The 21,841-nt window shown below is 53.7% G+C and overlaps 3 protein-coding genes across 3 annotated transcripts; 2 read left to right on the top strand and 1 right to left on the bottom strand.

Annotated features, from left to right (window-relative positions):
• Nucleotides 1–189: 189 nt before the first annotated feature.
• HER10_EVM0005186 (flavin reductase like domain-containing protein) lies at nucleotides 190–1,254 on the top strand (the record flags this gene model as incomplete). Its single annotated transcript, XM_035474809.1, has 2 exons — nucleotides 190–469; nucleotides 527–1,254. Exons 1-2 carry the CDS (start codon nucleotides 376–378, stop codon nucleotides 1,252–1,254), a joined length of 822 nt encoding a protein of 273 aa, XP_035338326.1. The 5' UTR covers nucleotides 190–375.
• Nucleotides 1,255–5,114: 3,860 nt separating this feature from the next.
• Nucleotides 5,115–7,964, top strand: HER10_EVM0001749 (hsp90-like protein). The gene is made up of 2 exons (XM_035482872.1): nucleotides 5,115–5,880; nucleotides 5,945–7,964. The coding sequence occupies exons 1-2, from the start codon at nucleotides 5,617–5,619 to the stop codon at nucleotides 7,781–7,783; spliced, it is 2,103 nt and encodes a 700-aa protein (XP_035338013.1). The 5' UTR covers nucleotides 5,115–5,616; the 3' UTR covers nucleotides 7,784–7,964.
• A 1,745-nt stretch (nucleotides 7,965–9,709) lies between these two features.
• HER10_EVM0008406 (bacterial alpha-L-rhamnosidase domain-containing protein) lies at nucleotides 9,710–10,617 on the bottom strand (the record flags this gene model as incomplete). Its single annotated transcript, XM_035477929.1, has 2 exons — nucleotides 9,710–9,739; nucleotides 10,144–10,617. The coding sequence occupies 2 exons, from the start codon at nucleotides 10,615–10,617 to the stop codon at nucleotides 9,710–9,712; spliced, it is 504 nt and encodes a 167-aa protein (XP_035338654.1).
• Between the last annotated feature and the right edge of the window lie 11,224 nt (nucleotides 10,618–21,841).

Here is a 21,841-nt window from a genome sequence, read left to right as displayed (position 1 = left end):
CTTGGCCCAGCTGGCCGCGCGACCTGAGGAAACCAAAATTTCGGTTGGTCGGGGCCGGGGAGTTCCGTGCGCGCGGGTCCACAGCGCAGCGTGTGTCCCGGGGATGAGTGGTTTCTTATCGATAAGGAATTTTTCTGGGTTCGGTTTACATCACCGAGAGCTTGAGCTACCACCATTACAAGGGGGGTTAGGAAGTCCAGCTTTTGACGTCCTTCATAGCCCCTCCACGAGCCATTGCTTTCCTTTGATGAAACTTACAGACGCGACCTGCGTGGATTTCAGTTGCGCCGTCTATTGCTTTGTTAGACTGCCGATTTCTTGAGCGACTGCGCGCTACCCCGTACAGCGACTTCGGGCTAAGCTCCGGCGCATGCGATGACCGGAGCTCGTGTGCTGGGGACCGCGCTGCGTCGCGTCGGCCGGCCAAGGACCGGAGGAGACGGCCTCCAGCGGACCCTGATTCGAAGCTGTAAGGAATTGTCACTATTCACTATGCTTGAACCCGGTCACTAACGCATCGTCTCAGCTCAGAATGAACGTTCGCCATGCACAGCAAGGCCCGTCGGCCTAAACCCACCGACCTCCGAGCACCACCGAAGGATACACACGACACCGCGATACCTCTCCTCCTCGAAACCAACGACACCAACGACGACATGGCGCAGAGAACCCCACCAACCCCCAACAACAACCCACGACCCCGCAGCCGACCTCCCAGCACAGCTCTGCGGCGTGATGCGGAGAGTAGCGCACTCGGTCGTCGTCGCCACGGCCACAGACCGCGCGGGTCGGCCACGGGGCATGACGATGTCGAGTTTCGTGAGCTTGAGCATGGAGCCCGTGCCGCTGGTGACGTTCAACGTCCGGACGCCGAGCCGGACGCTGGATGCGATTCACGAGAGCGGCGGGGTCTTCAATGTGCATGTTCTCGCGGAGGGGGGGGAGGGCGCGAGGGTTGCGGATTTGTTTACGAGGGGGAACGCTGGGGCTGGCGAGGGCTTGTTTGAGGGGTTGCCTGAGGGGGTTGAGGTTGTTGAGGAGGATGGGGAGGCGCCTTTGCTTGAGGGGAAGGGGGTGTTGTATGTGATCAAGTGTCGGGCTCTTGGGGAGGGGATGGTGAGGGTTAGGGATCATGTTGTTGTTGTTGGGGAGGTTGAGGGGGTTGTGAGGGGGGGAGGGGAGGGGTTTGGGCTTGTTTATGCTGATCGACGGTATCGGACGCTGGGGGAGTGTTTGGTAAAGGGAGAGAAGTGAAGGCGGGAGACTGAGGTTGGAGATGCTGTGTATCATACCCCATGTATAGAGATTGCGGATAGAGTGTATACTATGTGAGGGAAACTCCGCCCATTGATTTCCAAGAGGATGGTTAGGGCGGCTATAAATCGGCACTGGGAGCTTGTTGACGGTATGAACTGGGCTTTGATTTGTTTCCAACAACCAACTTTGCATAAGAGGCCGTCAGGTGAGAGATATCAAATAGGTCGGTTTTGGCCAAGTCCAATAGATGAAATTCTCTACATTCATTCATTCTATGCATACAATGTTACGAATCGCTTTCATGATCATAGATTCTTCTCCTCCGTCATAACCTTTTGCACCGCCCACCGCATTGGAGTCTCTCGAAGCTTACACCCCACTCCAGATATATTTCAGATGAGGACGCCCGAAACGCATACGCTATCCGGAATAGTAGTGTAATGTGAGATCCAATACCAGTAAAGACAGTGTAATGACTCCATCTACTTGCCCGGGCACCCACGACCCAAGCCATTGGAGATTGAACAGCAATCAGCGTTCTATGTATACTACACGTCAGCTCTGCCCTATAATTCTTCTCATCGTGTTACTTACACATTTGGTGCGGGGGATGTTATAGTCTGTAGCACAATACTTGTGCAGCGGGCAGTAAATGTTGCCGGAAAGAGTACCGTACTGCCTAAAGCAGGCAGCTTCTGAGCTAAAGCAGCAGTCATGCTTCCCATCGCACTGAGCATTTGGGTCGCCGACTCCTGGGGCTTTCTGTCGGTTCTCAAGCTTAGTCGGGTTGGCGATGGCCGTTCCCACCGTCAGGGAGATGATGCTGATAATAACTGAGGAGAACTTCATGGTGAAGGAATGGAATCAGATTTGATAGTAGATATGTATGTGTAAGATGTTGAAGTTGGATAGAGATAATGAACTGGTTCCAAGTCATCCTGATGATCCAAGACAGATGAGCTTTATACTTTTCTCAGATGGCTCAAATCACTGTGTGTACTTGAAAATAGAATCCTGATATTCGGGCTTGCCCCTTTCCAATTCATGAGACTACGGCCTTGATACATCCTAAAGGGGTGCCCAGAGTCCATCGGCGTAGCACACTAATTGTGCCAATGTTCGAGCTAGTTGCCTTTGATAGTCGGCATGTTCAAGTCGAGACTCTGTATGCACGTGCACTTACTAGTCCGGCAGGTTTCCTCACTTCAGGCCACCAAGGCAGAATATCCGATTTGGACCATCCTTTTACGGAAAAAATATCCCTGAAGCACGTTCCAAGGCCCGTGGTTCATCGCTTATAGAGTTTACAGCCGTGCGAGTAGGTATGCGAGTCAGTTGTATTCTGTGATGACAGTAGGAACACCCGCGTCTATCCCGTTTCATACTGTGCTCAGCTGCTCGAGTGTCGCCCTTACGGTGAGACATGCTTGGTAAAGTATAAGGTAATAATAGAGAAATACGTGTCGGTTTGAGTGGTTATCAATATGGCCGAAGTGGGATATGGTATGTCTGTTCACCTCCTGCTCTAGGAGGTGTTTCTTCTTCAAGGCCGTGCATCAAGGCCGTCAAGGCCATCAATACTAGTGATAGTGTATGTTGCCTGTTCATGTCTCCGTGAGGTTCGACAAGCATACTCTCAACATCGCCAAGTAACAATAATCATTGCATGAAGAAGTCTAGTCTGTTTCATATCACGAGTTCGGTATCTCCTGCTCAAGTAAGGCTAGCGGCCTATTTCTAGGAGTGGCATCGATGCACTACTTACTTTTGGAATGGGATTTTATGTTATATAAAGGTCGAATCATCCATCGATTAAAAGTAGAAATCACTCGACTCTTCACTCACAAGTTCACAATACAACTATCAGTCTATCACGACCTCTTAGACACCTTACTTCAAAACCACCTTCAAGCAGCACTCCATATCTCCAATATGCAGCTCATCAACTTCCTCTTCGTCACTGCCATGACCATTACATCGGTCAATGCTGGCGTAAGTGACCTCTTCCGCTTCGGCCAGCTTTGATGCAGAGTGGCTAACACTCGATATAGTGCATGATTGCAGGAAGCTACGATCCCAATTGCTGCTGGGGCGGCAAAGATAACGTAGATGCCTGCAACAGGCAAGGCGCTTGCAATGTTGGCGGCGACACAGACAATTACTGTGCCAAGTTTGGAATCACCCCGCAGCAGTGTGTAAGTAGCCTCACAAGTTACCCCTTCTGCCCCAAGACATCACAAAAGCATCTTTCTAACATGCTCTCTGTCTAGGATGCGGATTGCTGCGACACACGCACCAAGAAGGGCAAGCCTTGTCCTAAGGGGAGGAATGCTTGTGACCGCAAAACGGGCTGCCCTAACCGGTAGACTATCGCTGTTGGAACTTCATATTGTTCAGTCTGCCCATCGCTTAGTATCTCGCTTATCTCGCTTATCCCGCATAGAGCGGTTACCGAAACTGCCTTAGGCGGTTCTGCCACCGCTTGGACCTGGTTAGCACTCTTAGCATACTTTAGAAAATAGCATTCATTCAGCTCAGTGCGGGCCTGGAAACTCGCCCTTGTCCTATTCTTCAGTGTCGGGATGTGTCTATGTAGATATGCCCAACTATGTGCGACTATTGTCGAGGGTGGTCAAAATTAACCTTGAATTGAGAGTTAAATAGTCTGAGTCAAAAAGCGTAAATAGACGGGAGTTAATTGGCCTGTCTTAGTGTCTGCTGATAGGTTTTGGATAGAGCAAGTTCTATAAGCAACTCTTTCTGCGGCTCCTTGGCAGCGGTGTGAAACGGGTCCCAACTGAAGTAGGGCAGGCATGGTAGTTGAAGCCGAGAATAGACGTCGTGAAAAGAGATGGACCGTGCAACGACCCCCTGGCCGTTGCCAATGATGCGGGCGGTTCGGACGCGGGGGAGATGAGATGTGCTGGCTGGCATATCCGTAAGGCGCCGCCGCAGACTTAAGCCAGCAGCCCAGCACCCAATCTCGGGGCAGATTTCACGAAGGGGTGGCGCTTGATTTTCAGCCTCGTCGATGGGTGGGACTTGTGGCAAGGGTATTTCAACGCCAGACGACTGGTTGCTGGGCTGAAGTTCGCACGCGTTGACATCGAACCATTCAAGATGGACCATGGAGTAAACAGAAGCATCTAGCAAACAGTGGAAGTGTCGATTTCTGATTGAGGATATTGAGAGGGGTCCATCACCCGGAGGGGGTAAAAACTGGAGTAAAAGAAGACTTTGGACTGTGGACAAACAGACACTGTTCATCCCCACACCGAAGGAGGCACGGAGGCAAGGGAGAATCAATGGAAGGCAAGAAGCTGTGACCACCGGCCGCTACGTGAGGTACCTAGGTAGAGTGACGCCTTCCTCAGTCTTCTGAAGTACCTTTGGTAGGTACGGAGTAAGGTACATACAGAAGAGGTTCCTTACATAAGGTGAGGTACCCAAGGTAAATACACTTGATGCAGTTCACAAGGCAAGCGCACATCGTTGGTTGGCGGTAAGGCGTCCCTTCCCCAAATGCATTGGATGGCGATTCTCTTCTTTTCCATGCTGATCTGAGGTGCTATGGAGGCAGGCGCAGGCGGCAGGCGGCAGGCAGGCGAGGAAGGCACAAGAAAAAAAAGGGACCCTCGTCCCACACGGTGGCCCCCGCAGATCAGCCAATCAGAGCCCCCGCACGGTTGCTGTGGTGGCAGGGCAAGCGAATCAGAGAAGGGTCTGGAAGGCCTGGAGGTGATGGAATCGCATAGAATTCTTGAGCTGGGGGGGTGAGCGTCGCTGCCTTTCTGCTTTGGGGTCCAGACGGCCACCGGGACTCCAGACGCCTTTTTCTTTTTTAGCCTCCTCCTCTTCCCACGTCGTCTTGACTCTCAGACTTCTTCTTCCTCGCATCTCAACTTTTCTCTTCCTCTCCCAATTTCTCTCTTCTCTCCTACTCCCCCAAAAGAATCAATCTTTCCATCGTCGATTCGTAGCAGCGAAAGACCTGTTGCATCCGTAGAGAAGCTCTTCTCAAGGTAAGCTTGCCGAAACACACCCCGCCGTCCCGGCCTGGTCTCGATGCCGCTTTGCCATCCCCAGCGTCACCCCTCACTTCTCTCTCGATTGGGGCTTGGTATCTCACAATTCAAGCGTCAATATCGTCAGTGATTGAGATTCATCATCTTTGCACCATCTATTTGCCTTGGAGTTCCAATTCTGCGAAATTGGCGACAAGGCTCCCCTCCCCCCGCTCTACTGCCCCTCCACAAACCGCAGCCTCACCGCCACACAGCCAACCTTTCCAAACACCATCTAACAAATTTTGACAGAATTACGACCGTTACGCCCTAGATACCCACATCCTCCATCACAATGTCTTCCCCGGAGACCTTCGAGTTCCAGGCTGAGATCTCTCAGCTCCTGTCGCTCATCATCAACACTGTCTACTCAAACAAGGAGATCTTCCTGCGTGAGCTTGTTTCCAACGCCTCCGATGCCTTGGACAAGATCCGCTATGAGTCTCTTTCCGACCCCAGCAAGCTCGACTCGGGCAAGGACCTGAGAATCGACATCATCCCCGACAAGGAGAACAAGACCCTCACCATCCGTGATACCGGTATTGGTTTCACCAAGGCTGTAAGTACCACATGTTCCCATCACCTCCCAATCAAATGCAACGATCAGTGGCTGACCTCTTTAGGACCTCGTCAACAACCTGGGTACCATTGCCCGCTCCGGAACCAAGCAGTTCATGGAGGCCCTCACCGCCGGTGCCGATATCTCCATGATTGGCCAGTTCGGTGTTGGTTTCTACTCTGCCTACCTTGTCGCCGACAAGGTCACCGTCGTCTCCAAGCACAACGACGACGAGCAGTACGTTTGGGAGTCTTCCGCTGGTGGTACCTTCTCCATCACCCCTGACACCGAGGGTGAGGCCCTTGGCCGCGGCACCAAGATCATCCTCCACCTGAAGGATGAGCAGACCGACTACCTCAACGAGGCCAAGGTCAAGGAGGTCATCAAGAAGCACTCCGAGTTCATCTCCTACCCCATCTACCTCCACGTCACCAAGGAGACTGAGAAGGAGGTCCCCGATGAGGAGGCCACCGAGACCACCGAGGAGGGTGACGACAAGAAGCCCAAGATCGAGGAGGTCGATGACGATGAGGAGGAGAAGAAGCCCAAGACCAAGAAGGTCAAGGAGACTTCCATTGAGGAGGAGGAGCTCAACAAGCAGAAGCCCATCTGGACTCGCAACCCCCAGGACATCTCCCAGGAGGAGTACGCCTCCTTCTACAAGTCCCTCTCCAACGACTGGGAGGACCACCTTGCCGTCAAGCACTTCTCTGTTGAGGGTCAGCTCGAGTTCCGTGCCATCCTCTTCGTTCCCAAGCGCGCTCCCTTCGACCTGTTCGAGACCAAGAAGACCAAGAACAACATCAAGCTCTACGTCCGCCGTGTCTTCATCACCGACGATGCCACCGACCTCATCCCCGAGTGGCTCGGCTTCGTCAAGGGTGTTGTCGACTCTGAGGACCTTCCCCTCAACCTGTCTCGTGAGACCCTTCAGCAGAACAAGATCATGAAGGTTATCAAGAAGAACATCGTCAAGAAGGCTCTTGAGCTCTTCCAGGAGATCGCTGAGGACAAGGAGCAGTTCGACAAGTTCTACTCTGCCTTCTCCAAGAACCTCAAGCTCGGAATCCACGAGGACTCCCAGAACCGCAACATCCTCGCCAAGCTCCTCCGCTTCAACTCCACCAAGTCTGGCGATGAGCTCACCTCCCTCTCCGACTACGTCACTCGCATGCCCGAGGTTCAGAAGAACATCTACTACATCACTGGCGAGTCCATCAAGGCTGTCACCAAGTCTCCCTTCCTGGACTCCCTCAAGGAGAAGAACTTCGAGGTTCTCTTCCTTGTTGACCCCATTGATGAGTACGCCATGACTCAGCTCAAGGAGTTCGAGGGCAAGAAGCTCGTCGACATCACCAAGGACTTCGAGCTCGAGGAGACCGAGGAGGAGAAGGCTGCCCGTGAGGCCGAGGAGAAGGAGTACGAGGGTCTCGCTAAGAGCCTGAAGAACGTTCTCGGCGACAAGGTCGAGAAGGTCGTCGTCTCCCAGATGCTTACTGGTGCCCCTTGCGCCATCCGCACTGGCCAGTTCGGTTGGTCCGCCAACATGGAGCGTATCATGAAGGCCCAGGCCCTCCGTGACACCTCCATGTCCTCGTACATGTCTTCCAAGAAGACCTTCGAGATCTCCCCCAAGAGCACCATCATCAAGGAGCTCAAGAAGAAGGTCGAGACCGACGGCGAGAACGACCGCACCGTCAAGTCTATCGTCCAGCTTCTCTTCGAGACCTCTCTCCTGGTCTCTGGCTTCACCATTGATGAGCCCGCCAGCTTCGCCGAGCGCATCCACAAGCTTGTCCAGCTCGGCCTGAACATTGACGAGGAGGAGGAGACTGTCGAGGCCCCTGCCGCTGACACGTCCGCTGTCGAGACTGGTGACAGCGCCATGGAGGAGGTTGACTAAAGGATCTTTGGGATGAAAAATACGGGATACCAGAGAAAAAGTTCATCGGAGTTGGACGGTTTTCGGTTTTAATTGCGGCTTCGGAAGTTTTCCATAATTGCCTCCCCATATTAGATGTATGGGTGTATTCTAGTTAGCCCGTCATGATCATGAGACAGATGAGGTAGACGCTCAGAATTGGAACGTTAAGACAAACAACCTTGTATGATGATGTGATGTATTGTGCATTGTTCGCGTAGTCTTTTGTCCTGTCGCCAGTTCGCCGAGATTAATTGACTGGCTATGATGGTATGCCTCTTCTAACCTGTTCTCCATGGACGGAGCTGTTGAAGAACTTCAGTATTAGTTGATCTCCGAAGAACTTTATGCTGTCGTTCTTGACAGCACAAGATCGTGCACCTTGAGAAACGACTAGCTCACGGCAGACCACGGCCGTCCGGAAGGGAGGCGACAGGCCTCCTGATAAGCTAGACTTCTTGCGTGAGCAGCCGGAGTCCCTGACATGACATCGTTGTTTCTGAGCCGCCAAAATTCGAGGTCGAGCCCTTCTCGCCGTCGCCACGGCACTGGCTCACGCTCGCTCACCCTCGGCCGCGCGATATGAGCGTCCGTTCTACTGGACGATTTCAGAGAGCCCCTTTGGCTCAGTGGTAGAGCGTCGCACTCGTACTTGTTCGACATGCGAAGGTCCACGGTTCAATCCCGTGAGGGGGCAGCCTTTTTGGATCCCAGACTCAACTCGCTTCCTTTTTCTCGTTTTGATCACTTGTATACATTCATTTGATACTCGGGAGCCGGCTAGTACACTATACGAGGCATTTTACATGCTCAGGGTTGAATGTGCAAGGTCAAGTAAAGAAAGTTCTGAATAGTAACTACCAAACAACATCTCCAAAACCGCCTTTACTCAAACCCCATTTACTCGTTCTCCTAACCGCCCTTCTTTCAACTCTTATATCCCCTCTTCAATTCCATAATAAGCCACAGCCTTTCTGTCTAAATCTGTATCCTTGACTCGCTCGAGATCACTGGCCGCAGCCATAAGCGCCACAAGCACTATTCGCCTTTGCAAAACAACCATTCAGGCAGGGAGCAGATCTTCTGCCAGCTCCAATACACTGGAGGATGCAGAGATTGGTCTGGACGTCGATGCATTTGAACCAGTTCGCGTAGGGGCAGGCTCGAGCCTCAATGCTGCTAATAGTTGCTGCGTTATCGGTGGTTGCTACGTTGCTGGTAGTGTCTGCTTCGGCTACTGGAGCGGCCGTGGAGAAAGGCAGGCTCATGGCGGCCGCGAGGAGCTGTAGATACAGGTCAAGGTTAGCTTGAAGAGCGTCCCTTAGATACTGACAGCGAGCTGTCAAGACTTAGTTGAGGAGAGAGTTTACTCTTACGAAGCTTTGGAAGTGCATTTTTGCTGGATTAAGGGGGGCTTTCAGGTGGCGATGGGGGGCTGGATATATAGAAGACGAAGAGCAGAGCTATTGCTTTGTGAGAGGATGTTCCGACTGTGGCTGCTGATATGTTTCAAAACCAGAGCAAGAGGTGATTTCATCGCCGTTTTATATTTCCACTCGGAATCACGATGCGCTTCTTGGTTCTCAGCTATCGCCTCGGCGTCTGCCTTTATGAGGCTATGCTATCCCACTCAGCCCGAGGGCTGACGATGTCTGGGTGACTGGCGCCCGAGTAGATTGACTCCTGGCTGTAAAGAATTGAAGAAGTTGAGAGACAAATACGAGGCGCATAGTTGTGGATCGACTTTTTATCCCTCTCAGACTTGGAAAGTCCATCATAGGAATTCCACGCTGTGGATCTGATGCAGGCCGAGACTCTCGGCGTCAGCTTGTCTTAGGTTCATTATCTTTCGAATGGTTACTGAATTACACTCTCACGTCAGCTAATGTCGCTTTGTCTATACTTTGACTAACAACTGTGACTACCCACTGTCATGTTCTTGCGAAAGGATTCAGTTTGTCAAAGTGGGACTAACTCCGAATAGCATTTTCGCATCCAATGAGGGCTTCACGACAGAGCGTAGTTGGAGCCACTTGAAAGACTCATCCAATCAAGGCCGTCGATACTAGCCTAGTCGAACTGCTCAGCTCTGTGGCATGGACCGGGGGATTCAGCTATAGATCTCGTAGATTTATATGCCCCTCCTGGGAGCCAGTTCCTGAAGGCCATCAGCATTCGTGGTGTTTGAACCATAACCAAACGCCCTGCCAGGTGTTCTCATAAGAAAACCAAAGGATCCTCCAGTCTGTCTGGGTGCAAATGTGATCATAGATCTAGGTTGTTTGGTACTGCTCACGGTACAGTCCTCTTCAACAACTGACTCGACATCCCTCGCCCCTGACTTTCGTCCGCCCTCCTTGGAGACGACCACCATCCCACTTCTCCCCATCAACAAGCAAAACCTCACAATACGGGATCTCAAGTACTCCCTCAGTCCCATTAGGCGTCAGAATCTCGGCCTCCAATACCCCATCTTCCCCCTGTCCATCATCACCACCACCACCCTCAACCACAACAACAGCCCCATACTCACCCCCCTTCCCATCCCTCCACCCCGCCTCAGCCCTCCTCAGATCCCCCATCTGCGGCTCGAACCGCCACCTCCCCCACCCAACGACCTCAAGTCCGACAACCTTGAAGCTAAGAGCCTGCGTCGGCCCCGTAGACCAGCTGTGCGAGAGCGAAGTATACGCCGCGTCGTAGTTATACCCCCGCTGCGAGCGGTAGTACAACGACCCGTTGGCGCTCATCCCCTCCACGAGCGTGGTCCCCGTCATGAGCGGGGAGTCGAGCATGTAGCCCCACGTGCGTCGCATCAGCCGCAGCCCGCGACGGGGTTTCCGCGCGGCGAAATGCGCGAGGACTTCGATGGAGGAGATAAAGGGGGAAATTGTGTCCGGTAACTCGGGCGTCACGGGCCCGATGGCGTTCCAGTTGCGAAGTAGCGCCGCGGAGAGGGAGGAGGCTTGGGCGGGGGATGTGGTGAGGTTGTATTGCAAGGCCAGCGCGTTGCCGTCCTGAGGGAAGAGGAGCGCCCCTGCGGCGGTCTCGTTGTCGCGGTACTGCGAGGCGGAGGCGTCCCAGAGGGCGGCATTGTACGCCGTCTTGAGTTTCGCTGCCGCGGCCGCCCATGTCGTTGCCTGTTCTCCGCGGTCGTTGGAGTCTGTCGCCGTATCGGCGGCAAGGCTTGCGAGGGAGAAGAGGGCGTGGTAGTTCAAGGCGTTGAGGGCGCTGTTATACCCTCCCCCACCTAGGCGCGCCCAGTCGTTTGTCTCGACTTGCTCTGCAAGGCCTATGCCGTTGCTGGCGTCGAGGGCGCGGAGGATATAATTCACGCCCGCTATGATGTTCCCCCACCGGCCGTCAACCCACGCTTCGTCGCGAGTGAAAACCGCGTAGTTGAAGCAAGCGATCAATGTCCAGGCATGATACGTATCGCTCTTCGCACTCCGTCTCCACGATCCAGTCGTCGGACCCGCGAAGGGTAATTGCCCCGTCGAGGCATTTTGGTAAAGGAACATGGTCTCCAGAGCAAAGAACACCGATTCCAACCCGGCGTCGCCGAGACCTAGGTACGCTGTCGTGCCCGCGATGCCCAAGTCGCCCGGCCAGACCGCGCGGTCTCGCTTCGCGCCGTCGAGGAGCATGGGGCCCTCGACGCCGAGGGTCGCGTTGTAGGCCCAGCCTGGTTTTACTTGAGGTAACCAGCGGGATGTGTTGGGGGGCGCGATGTTGGTCTGGGCTGTGAAGACGCCGGCGTGCCAGATGCGGGTTAGGAGGTCGTCGTCGGGTGTGTGGAAGTGGCCTGCCCAGAGGGCTGGGTTTGGCTGGGAGGGGGAGTAGGCTAGGTGGCAGATGATTGAGGTGATGGTGACGGGGCGGAAGGCGTGGAGGGTTAGGTATTTGAAGCCGCCGCGGAAACGTTCTTTGGGCATGGTGTAGGCGTAGGGGGTTGTTGAAGAGGAAGCGGGGATTGTGACGTTGAGGGCCTTGTCGTAGTCTTGGGTTGGTGTTGCGCCCGTGTCGTCTGAGATCTCACGGACGAAGGAGGGGGATTCGGCGAAGGCGAGTGAGAAGCGCGGCTCTGATGAGTTACTGGGTGATGATGATGTGTTGTTGGATTCCGTCATCATGGAGAGGAGACCGCCGACGTAGCCAAAGTCCAGGGAGACTTGGCCTCCTGGCTGGAGGGTGAGGACGAAGCTCCCGTCATCGGCGGAGGTCGTCACGTTGGCGGGACCGGAGACGGCGTGGATCCGTTGAGGGAGGACGGTCCGGGTGGAGGGGCTGTTGATGTAAGCTTCCCATGGCCGAGCTGGGTCCGGGTCCGTAGTGCTGGCCGTTGAGACGAGCAGCACGGATGAGAAGAGGAGGAGGAGCGTGAGGCGAATGACGCGTGCCATCATCGGGGCCATTGGGAGTAGCGGGCAGCGGAGGCGCAGGGAGGTGGGTGTTCCATTGTGATGTCGTGCCGGGCGGCGGGTCTCCGTGGTTTTCTTATTTCAACCGCACGACGAGGAAGTGAGTCTTCCTTGGCAGGCGATCCTGATCTAATAGGTCGGATGTGGGTGTAAGTCGGTGATATGGAGAAATTTCCCCCCGCGTTCATGTTAGCGAGATTGACGGGGGTGAAGGTCGGGGTAAGTCTGGAGCGAACCGGCGAGCGTTTGGCCGGGGTGCGGAGGCGGGGTTGGCGAGAGAGATGATCGCAACTCCAGATCACTGCTGGGGGTTAATATGCATTCCCTGTCAATCTTCTATCTTGTTTATTTGACTTGGGCCCTTGTACCAAGGTGTGAAGGCAATGAAACATGCAGAGCGTTTCTGTGCTCAATTCGTCAATCGTGTGTCAACATTTACATCAGCCTCATCCTAAGGAGAAAGTCATGATGGTTTATGAGGTGCCTAGACAAGGCAGTGGATATTTCGTCTGTCGATTGCGAAAGTGACCGCACTTTCCGAGAGGGACCTGTATATGATGGCTGCTCTCCGAAAGAAAGAAGTGAAAGGTATTTTGCCAGCTCATATGTCTTCTCAGAGCTTCGACGAGGTTCTCATGGAGGCGCTTCAAACAAGTCTGTCTCGGCCTCCAGAATAGAAGCTGTTAGTCGGTGTCACCTAGTTTTAGTATATTACGACATGGGCTTAGCTCTATACGTGAGTTACCTTGAATAGCGGGAAAGGCCCTCGTAGCCGTCGCGCTTCTGATACGCCCTTCTTACCATCGTTATGGTCGACGTACTCTTCATTTCCATCGAGAGCCTGGCCTTTCACACGCCGGATCAGCAATTGCAGACGTGAACTCTCTCGGCATTGGTAATTCTCAGCGCAGCTATTGTATGCTTTCCAGACTGTCCAGCTACCGAAATTCATCGCTTTCCCCCAATATCGTTCGAGTTACGCATGTATCAGGCCAGGTCCCATAACCCCAGCCCTCGCAAACCAGCGGGCAGGATATCTATATAAACAGTTACAAACTCGCGTCTCTACAATCTTCCAGCAAGGCCAATGAGGTATTGAATGGGCTTGTCATACAACTTCGCGACAGTGACACTAATTGCACGGCATGGGCAGTGCGACTCATCCCAATTTGCCATATCATGGCATCTACCCACATTCTACGCATTCGTTGTCCTCTCTCCCGCCCCATCAACCAACGGGGATCTATACCCCGCAGAATACCTGACATTCCATGTTAATGTGAGCCGAGAACTGCTGAGAATTCGCGGGTTGTGAGATGATGAGGTAATGAGTGACCCATGAAGTCTATTGCTGGAAGAGCATCGTCGCGAAACCGACGGCTCATCTCTGGTCTAAGGACTAGCGAGTAAAACAAGAGCAGCAAAATCAATGCGCAACACTGTTGTGTTCTATACTCTCGCTCTTGTCTCTGACTATCATGCATTATATAGTGTTTGAGATCACTCACACAAGCCCACTAAAGGTAGTTCATACAATCTATCAAGATGTGCTACCAACGGAGAAGGTCCAGTATCGGCACCCGCCATATTAAACTCCCTATTCATGCCTCCACCTACCCACACAGAGCACCGGACATCTAGACATGACCCCGATTTTGAAAGCCGTCGTTACGACCATGGTGGTACCGACCAAATATCAAAACCGACCAAGAGCTTGACCAAGACAAAGGCCAGATCACAAAACTCACACCTCCTTAAGCTCAATCATGTTCGTCTTTCCCCTTTCAATGACACAAGAACCCCTCATCTCACATCTTTAACACGATCTCTCACGAATACGTGAACGAGGACTAACGAGGCAAAGAGATGGGTCACGTCCTTTCAGCTATTACCCTTCGGGTGTGTGAACACCCGCCTGGCTAAAGGTGTCACCCTTGACGATGAGAAGGGCAAGAAGGATAAGCCGATACCTCCTTGGGTAGGAACTCCATTCCAATTGACAATGCGAGGAGTTCGTCGATTCATATAGACTACGAATGACGTCCGATGATGAAGTATGAAGTCAAGCTCGAGCCTGATCTTGTGAAGCTTACTTTGCTGCCCAGGGCGAATGATTCTCACTTAGGAAGGAACCCCATCAAACTATGTCATCTACGATGGTCTCACACTAAACACCAGATTGTCAAGAGAAAGAACCGCAGAGACTCCAGTTCATAAGAACAACCACTGCAGATGTTTCGAACAAACCTGCCTCAACTCACCTTGTCCACAAAGATGAAGTATCCCACTTAAAGCCAAGCACTTCCAACATCCCGGCGCCGTCGTAAGCCCTAAGGCAAGCCAAACATCGACATCCGTCAATGCGACAACCCAAACGAACGGACAAGCTACGCATAAGCCAAATAGCCGGCGCCCTCAAAACCCGCCGCTAGATAAACCGACGGCCTCATCATGGTCTCTCACTAATGTCAACAAAGTCAAACCCTTCCGTCGTCCGTGCCCTGCGAGGGATCTGGCACCGGTAAGCCATCGACGTAAGAACTCAAGTAAGACTGCTGTTGTGCCGCATCCTGCGCAGCTTAATCCAACTGAAAGGCGTTGCGGTCGAAGAACTTGAAAAAAGGGGTAAATTCATAAGACCGAAAGACGAGAGACGAATGACGAGGTGTTATGCTCTAGAGCATCCAACAAAACAAACAGTAGCCAGTCTAGTCACTCGTCAGCTCTTCTCAATCAAGCCACGCCGCAAAGCTGCAGGGCTCGGAATCCTCTCATGGCGCGGGAGACTCCCATTATTCGACCATGTCGAAAATCGTTCCCAACCAACGGATATCTGGCAGAACCAACGCTCCACTTGGAGCTGTCAGTTTGAGTTCAGCCGAACTCTCTGTGAGGCCAAAAAGGCTTTCTCACCCAACAAGACTCTGCCGAGTTGGTGGTTCTGGTGACGTTAGTTCCCGAGCAAGCTCTGTTCGCCGTGGGGCCTCCAAGAAGCCTGTGCGCAGAAGGGTAAGGGGAGTCTCGAAATCACAGGCTGCGTCGCTGTAGAAAGTTCTGTCAAGGCGATTGGGGGAAAACCGGTTCATCAAGTAGTCGAGCTGCCAACGCATCAAGCTCTGGGGCCAGCTGATTGTTAGTTAGCTAGCCCCAATGTCTCAGCACAGCCCAGCCTTCCCGCGAGACCCCAAAACGGCCTCTTGGACTTTTAGTACGAAGCCTGGCGCGCTTTCTGACGACGGGGTGTGTGGTCCTTTGGTTTCCCGCCATCGCGCCAATCCCGCGTCTATGGGAAATGCGCCGGGCACCACTTGTGGATGACGGGTGCGGGCGGAAGGGCAATTTCTTCGCTTTGGCTCCTTCGTCTGTGCGGCCACCCGTCCAACGACGACAGATTGGGATGATGCCAAAGTAAATGTGCAGACTCTGAACCTACTCTCCTCCAACAACCGCCGTGTCGGACGTGAAGGAGTGTGAAAGCTGTGGGCGCTCGCACCTAGCCTTCATCACGTTACTCACTAGACTCAAAGTGCAGTCTGCGCATCCCTGCTGTCTCATCGGACCCAAGCCAATGGAAATGCCGAAACCCCTGTCTACTTGAACAGGCCCCTGGTCGCGGGATCTTTGGCGGCTACGATTGGAGAGGGAACAGGGGCCACTGGTGGGCTCGTCGTTGGTTCCAGTCCTGGAAGCGAGAGAAGACCCCGGGTGATTTCATCATTGCTCGGGCTCGCTCCTGGAGACCGTCAACTTGTGACTCTATATTCGTGTCGATATGGTGAGTTTGTTTTGTTGGAACGTTGAATATCCAGATGCTGCGTTGTCTTCGGAGTCAGCGAGACGATCCTGGCTTCACCGCCGCAAGTACCGGTGACATGGCGATGGATGTAGACTCGCGACCGAGCAAAACCCAGAGATCTGCGATTCCCCAAGACCGGGAACAAGCCACAGAAGCAAACGGGTGCAAGGGTATCTGTGAGTGGCACAGACTCATAGATTGCAACCGAAAGCCGGCTCCGTTGGCACTGAGCCACCCGAGACCCGCTTCGCCGGACTCGAGTGCCACGTCACCAGCCTCACGACCCAGTGATGGCATGGGGTCCGGATGAGGCGTGTGGCGGAGTGCAGGTTTTGCAGGTTTTGCATGCTCGTTTGCTGGCTGGTTGCCTCACCACAGTACCTTTCAGCGCCACCGAAGACGCCGTTGCGGAATTGCTTCTGCACCTCTGGCAGGGCCGCCGTCTCGCTTCGGCAGCAACTTGGCCTTGACCTTGCGGCATACGACGCAGCCGCAATCGCAACCCATTTACGGATACCAGGCCTTGGTTCAGTCCATTTTAGACGCGGCCAGCGCATGATAGTCGCCACAGTCGAGCTGCAGGTTTCAGCTGCTCTGGTATGGCCGCCTTGTCTCCATTTGCGCTTGTCGTTACTGGGCATGTTGCCTGAAGGATCATGGCTCCTTGTGCTGCAAATCCCGTGATCCCAGTCGGCCAGTACTCGTAGAGGGCCTTCTATGCCGCGTTTGATTTGGCTGGCCGATTGTATCGCCCAGATGCCGCGCCGGTTTGGTTATCGGTTGAGGGGTCGGTCTAGCCTCTAGGCCATGGGGAAGAAGGCCATGTTGCTATTCTCGTCGTATCCTGCATGCCGCAAATCATGCACCCAATGTTGGCTAGAAGCCGATTGCTGGCCTGGCGATTTCCGGATTCTGGTGGTAAGCTCGTCGAGCATCACTTTTTGGCGTTTCTTTTGGACATAATGATTGTTTATGCTGCCCATTATCCGCGCCGTGCTCGTCAATGTGTGCAACGGGAGTTGTCATTTTCCTTGCAACCGTAGGCTCCGAGAGATTGGCAGCCCGTTGCGGGGGAAACGTTCGGGGCCGGCCTAAAAGGCAAGATGAGATATCATCTCTGACTAAGACCCATGACGCCAGTATCATCTCTTTTCAGCATAATCACCTGGAAAGAGAATTTCGGTCGTGGAGTCAAAGTAGACGATTGGTGATGGACCGTTTCCGGGAGATGCGGGTAGGGAGAGACATGCATGAGGGGGAAATGGACCTTCAGGGACCAAACTTTTGGTGGTGGAAGATTGTGATGGGTCAGCCAGGTGATTGGCCCAAATTGTCTATTGAAAGGCCAATGGAGGACGGGGAGAGGGATCGCGCCCCTTCCTGCCCAGAAGTCCATTTCGAATAGAGCCAATCATACAATTGAGAATGCAACAGACCCCTGACGAGGAGAATAGCAACACTCCTCTTCCAATAGTGGTTGGATGCTATACGCGGCCGACGGGGGCGATGGTCGTTGCTCCAGCGGATCTGGACTTTGAGTGAGACAATATCAAACTCTAGTTTGCCCTGGAACAAGGGCCTTGAAGATGGGTTGGAGCGTTGCACTGTCTGCGAATGGAAGACTTCCAAATGTTTTCCATCACCAGACTGCCGTATCGAGCCGACTCTCACCCCCAAGTCACCCCACGGATAGGCAGGCTGTGAAGCTGACTCTGCGGGCAACGGCCGTATCAGACGACCGGGTCGTGGGTGAGATTGCAAGGACGGCGGGCCACTGGTGAGCGTATCATTGCCTGTTGTGCCGGAGAATATAACAATTGGGACAATAGCTCGAATCCATCGGTCCACCTTGCCCGGATCTTTTGGGACTATCTTGGATAAAGGAGGCTTCAAGGGTGTGCCGTACCATCCATCTTCTTGGAGCTTAGTAGGCCGAGGGTCCGGTTTACCAAGTTTGACGACACCCTCAAAGAATCCTAATTCGACTTACGAACAGACGTGAAAGCGCGTCTGGTTGTTGGTGGCGCTTCCTGGTCGTTGGTTCGACGACGCGTCGTTGAGGCTTTTCGCTGCAGTCATCTATCATGGCCATGTATGGCGTCCAGTAGAAGTTTGCTGCTACCTCGGCGCGGGGTCCTGCGTCGATCCTCCTGCGAGTGTCTCGATCGAGTTGCTTTGAGGACTGAGCGTTCAAACCGATGTTTCCCTGTTGGTTTTCGAGGAGCAGGCCCGGAGAGTCGAGAGCAAATCAACGTGGTGCCGCAAAGCCCGTCAAGCCGGTTCAGTAACATTCTTTGTGATTAGGTGCAGAGGATGTTTGTTGATAGATGATAGATGGCATGAAAAGTCGATGATGGTCTCTCGGTACGGTTGTGAGCTTGGCCTGTGTCTCTTTCGAGGCTTGTGCCCGCCCGAGCCGTCCACACCATCTCGAGGGTCGAGGGAATTCTAGCCGAAGAAAGCTCATGGTCATCAAGGATGAAGCGCCGAGGCCATCTGGAGATGTCGCCAAACAAGCGCCGGGCATTGGAGGAAGGGTGGGGCGTATGTGACAAGCGTAGCGGTAGCGTGGGCGATCAACAGGGAGGGTGGCACGAGAGCGAGACATGCAGAAACCTGTCCTCTCGGACAGCGTGAGAGTGAGACATGCAGTGGATCGTTGATGGATGACATGTTGACGACAGTTGACGACGCTGGTGAATCAAGCGGTTCTGGACTGTCTTGCTCGGTAGCAGGCGGTTGGACGGTGATGGTCTTCAGACACGGTGGAGAGAGACGCAGGGGAAAGGCAGAATGGAACAGAGGCAGGTACTGTGTCGAGAGGCAGATACGAAGCCACAGCGAGGCCTGGTTGAATATGTGAGGGCTCCCATCCGGCACTTGTCGAGTGGGCAAAGTGGATCGTATTGTTCCGTAGAGTTCAGAAGTGACCAGGTGTCGAGAGGCTATGGGAGGGCCCTAGGGCTGGGACTGAGTGGATGTTGCGAAGCGTTGGTGCCGTAGGTAATGTGTAATGTATGGATATCGCTCTATGTACCTTATTTGCAGGCAGTCTGAGCGTTTCTTGGGCTCGAAAGGACAAAAAGCATGGGAAGACAACGTGGTGGAGGAGAGTCAAGGTCGAGAAGAAGAAAAAAGACATGGATCGAGAGGCGACCGTTGGCCCCGCCTCACTCCACGGGCCACACTGACCAGTGACACGGACCACTGGGTGACTGAGGTGCACGTTCCAACTGAGCTGAGCCGTCTTGACCCGCAAGTACGTACCGACAGCCGCTGCGCTAGAGCCAGATTGGGGCAGGTGCATCCAAAACCCACTTTCTGGGCCGTCTGTCTGCTCCCAGGTCCTTCCTGCTGCTCAAGTGCTCCTTCGTCTTCGGTCGCCATCGATGCTTCCCGTTGAAGTCGCTTCTTTCCCTCACAGCGTCGGGTCACGGGGTGTCTCCTTCCATTCCCTCTACCGTTCCTTCCAACAACCAACTCTCAAGCCTGAGGTTTCTCTGTGAAGGAAGGCCCTACCAGTATCTTGTAACATTCCATCCATAATTAAGGTAGCCCTCTTGCCATTCGCGGTCATTGTCCCGTTTTCTCACCCACCCCGGGTCAATGTCCACCCGCCATCGCTGTTTCCCATTCGCAATCCGAAAATGTCGACCAAACACAACCAGTCTCTCTGTGCTCCATACGCCGTAATTCATTCGACAGTGACATCCAGCGTCCCCCCTGCCTTCCTCCGTCGATAACAGCAAACTTATTACTTTTGCCTTCTTACTCATACGACCAGGTCTAGCTTTTCTACGGTACACTCCTGTCCGGTCTCGTCCTCTGATCTTTCTCACTCGTTCATGGCGGGGCGGGCCATCCCCCGTGTGCCCTCGGTCGCTGTCGCTCCAAGGGCATTCCCAGCCGCCAGCTTTGGGCGTTTGCCTCCTCGCCATCTCAACTTCTCAACTCAAGCTCGTCCAGTGTAGTGTACTGCGAAAGTGTCGCCGAGACTCGAGACTTATTCCCGCCCCGAGTCCCGTGCCCCCCAACCCAAACGAAACTACACTACCTACACCGTACCGCGCACACTACCGCCCTCGCCGTCGGTGAGCTCGTGGGGTAAGGTACCGAGTAGCGCATGCCAACTGGCGGTAAGCACAGCCATCCTGCTCGCCTAATTTTGAGTCACACGTTCTGTTTCCGGTTCTTCCCATGACGGCACATCACGATGATATTCTTGTCGGTTTTCAAAAAAAGCATCAATATCGAACTCGACGTGCCGGCAAAAGTCTGTTTCCCCCCCTTGGAGCCCCCTCTCCAGTCTTCTTCCCCCCTCCCCAAAAGGCAAAAGGACCAGCATCCCAGAATCCCAGACGATGCAAAGGACCCCGAATGCGGACAAGGGCACGACAAGGGTTTGCGGCCCAATGACAACGTCGAGTGGCCTTGTCAAGGCTCTTTTCTGTTGCCATAGGACGAGCCGTGTATGCAGAGTCCAGGGCGAAAAAAAAAAGCTACTCGCATGGCGGCGCAGTTGCCGTACGGAGTACGCAGTACCTAGTGGGCAGCTTCGCGCCTCATCTCATGGCTGTTGATGCCAGGCGCCTCTCGAGTCCCCGACGTACTACTATTTTTCTCTTCATTTCTGGCCCATCAGGTAGTAACGGGTAATAGGTAGGCGACCCAGCTAAGGTATCTCATTCTCGTCCATTTTGCCATTTTTGAGTCTTGACCTCTCCACCTACTCTCCGTACCCTGTACACATCGGCCTCTCATCGTCTTTCGTGCCTTTCTCAGCATTTTACCCTCTCGCCTTGGCTCCTAGCCAAAGTCTCTAGCCCCTCTTTCACTCTTTGAGTCCCATCTGTATCCGTATTCTTCTCTAAAGTGTCTTGAGATACTCCCCAGCGGAGCCCGGAGCCCCCCCTATGCATCGCATCTGCACACTCCTCAGGTTGTTTCCACCGCGACAGGAGTTCGCATATTGATGTTCACCTAGCCCCCCCTTTCCGTCTTGTCCAGGCGTGCCGGGGGCTTTTGTGGTTTCTCGTTGCGTTTCCTCCATCTGTCAGGATGAGTCAACATAGCAAGTGGCCCAAATTGCTGTATGATCTGCTCCCTCCTGCGCGCGCTCCCTGTCAATGGCTGCCCAATCCCGAAGCGCCGTGCTCGGCGGTTGCAGCAGCTCACCTGACTTGAGCCCATGATGCGCAATTCTTGACCGCCGCAAAACCATGGCTTAAGAGAAATGTACTGTGTAAGTGTGGCATGCGTAGGTATTGCACACCTTGACATTTGGTATTGCGAGAGCACAGCCAGCCCGGTATTCCAGAGACAAGGGTCTCAGAGCCATACGTAGGTAAAGACGAAGAAGAAACTAGCATCCAACATCTCATCTATTCGCACAGATACCTAGATGGATGCAGATGCAGCGATGCGAGAGATGGGATACTTTTCGTAGTACGTACACTCACACGCCCCAAGGAAAGGTATCTTTGGTTGGGTACCTCCATTGGGTTCCACCCAGATACCCCCCCCCCCCCCCTTTGGTGTGCGTATGTGCCTCGCATTCCCATCCCGGTACATCGTGCAGAACGTACTGCTCCTGTCCCGCCGCCTGCACTCTTGCTGCTAGTCATACCCCTGCTCGCTGGACCCGGCCGCCGTTGTCCATTCACGTTGTTCCAGTAGCCTGGAAAGCAACAAGCAAAGTGCAAGATACTTTGCCTGGATAAAGGTACTTCGCAAGAGGTACCTTACTCCGTAGATATTCTGGGTGAGGGTGGTGAGTGCCTACCCCGAGGTATATACAATCCGATGTTGCCTTCTTTTGGCTTC

This window comes from Colletotrichum scovillei (assembly GCF_011075155.1).
Source record: "Colletotrichum scovillei strain TJNH1 chromosome Unknown Contig00001, whole genome shotgun sequence".
NCBI classification, from domain to species: Eukaryota; Fungi; Ascomycota; class Sordariomycetes; order Glomerellales; family Glomerellaceae; genus Colletotrichum; species Colletotrichum scovillei.
Note: the sequence above shows the minus strand (reverse complement) of the source record. Positions and strands in the feature narration are given on the sequence as shown.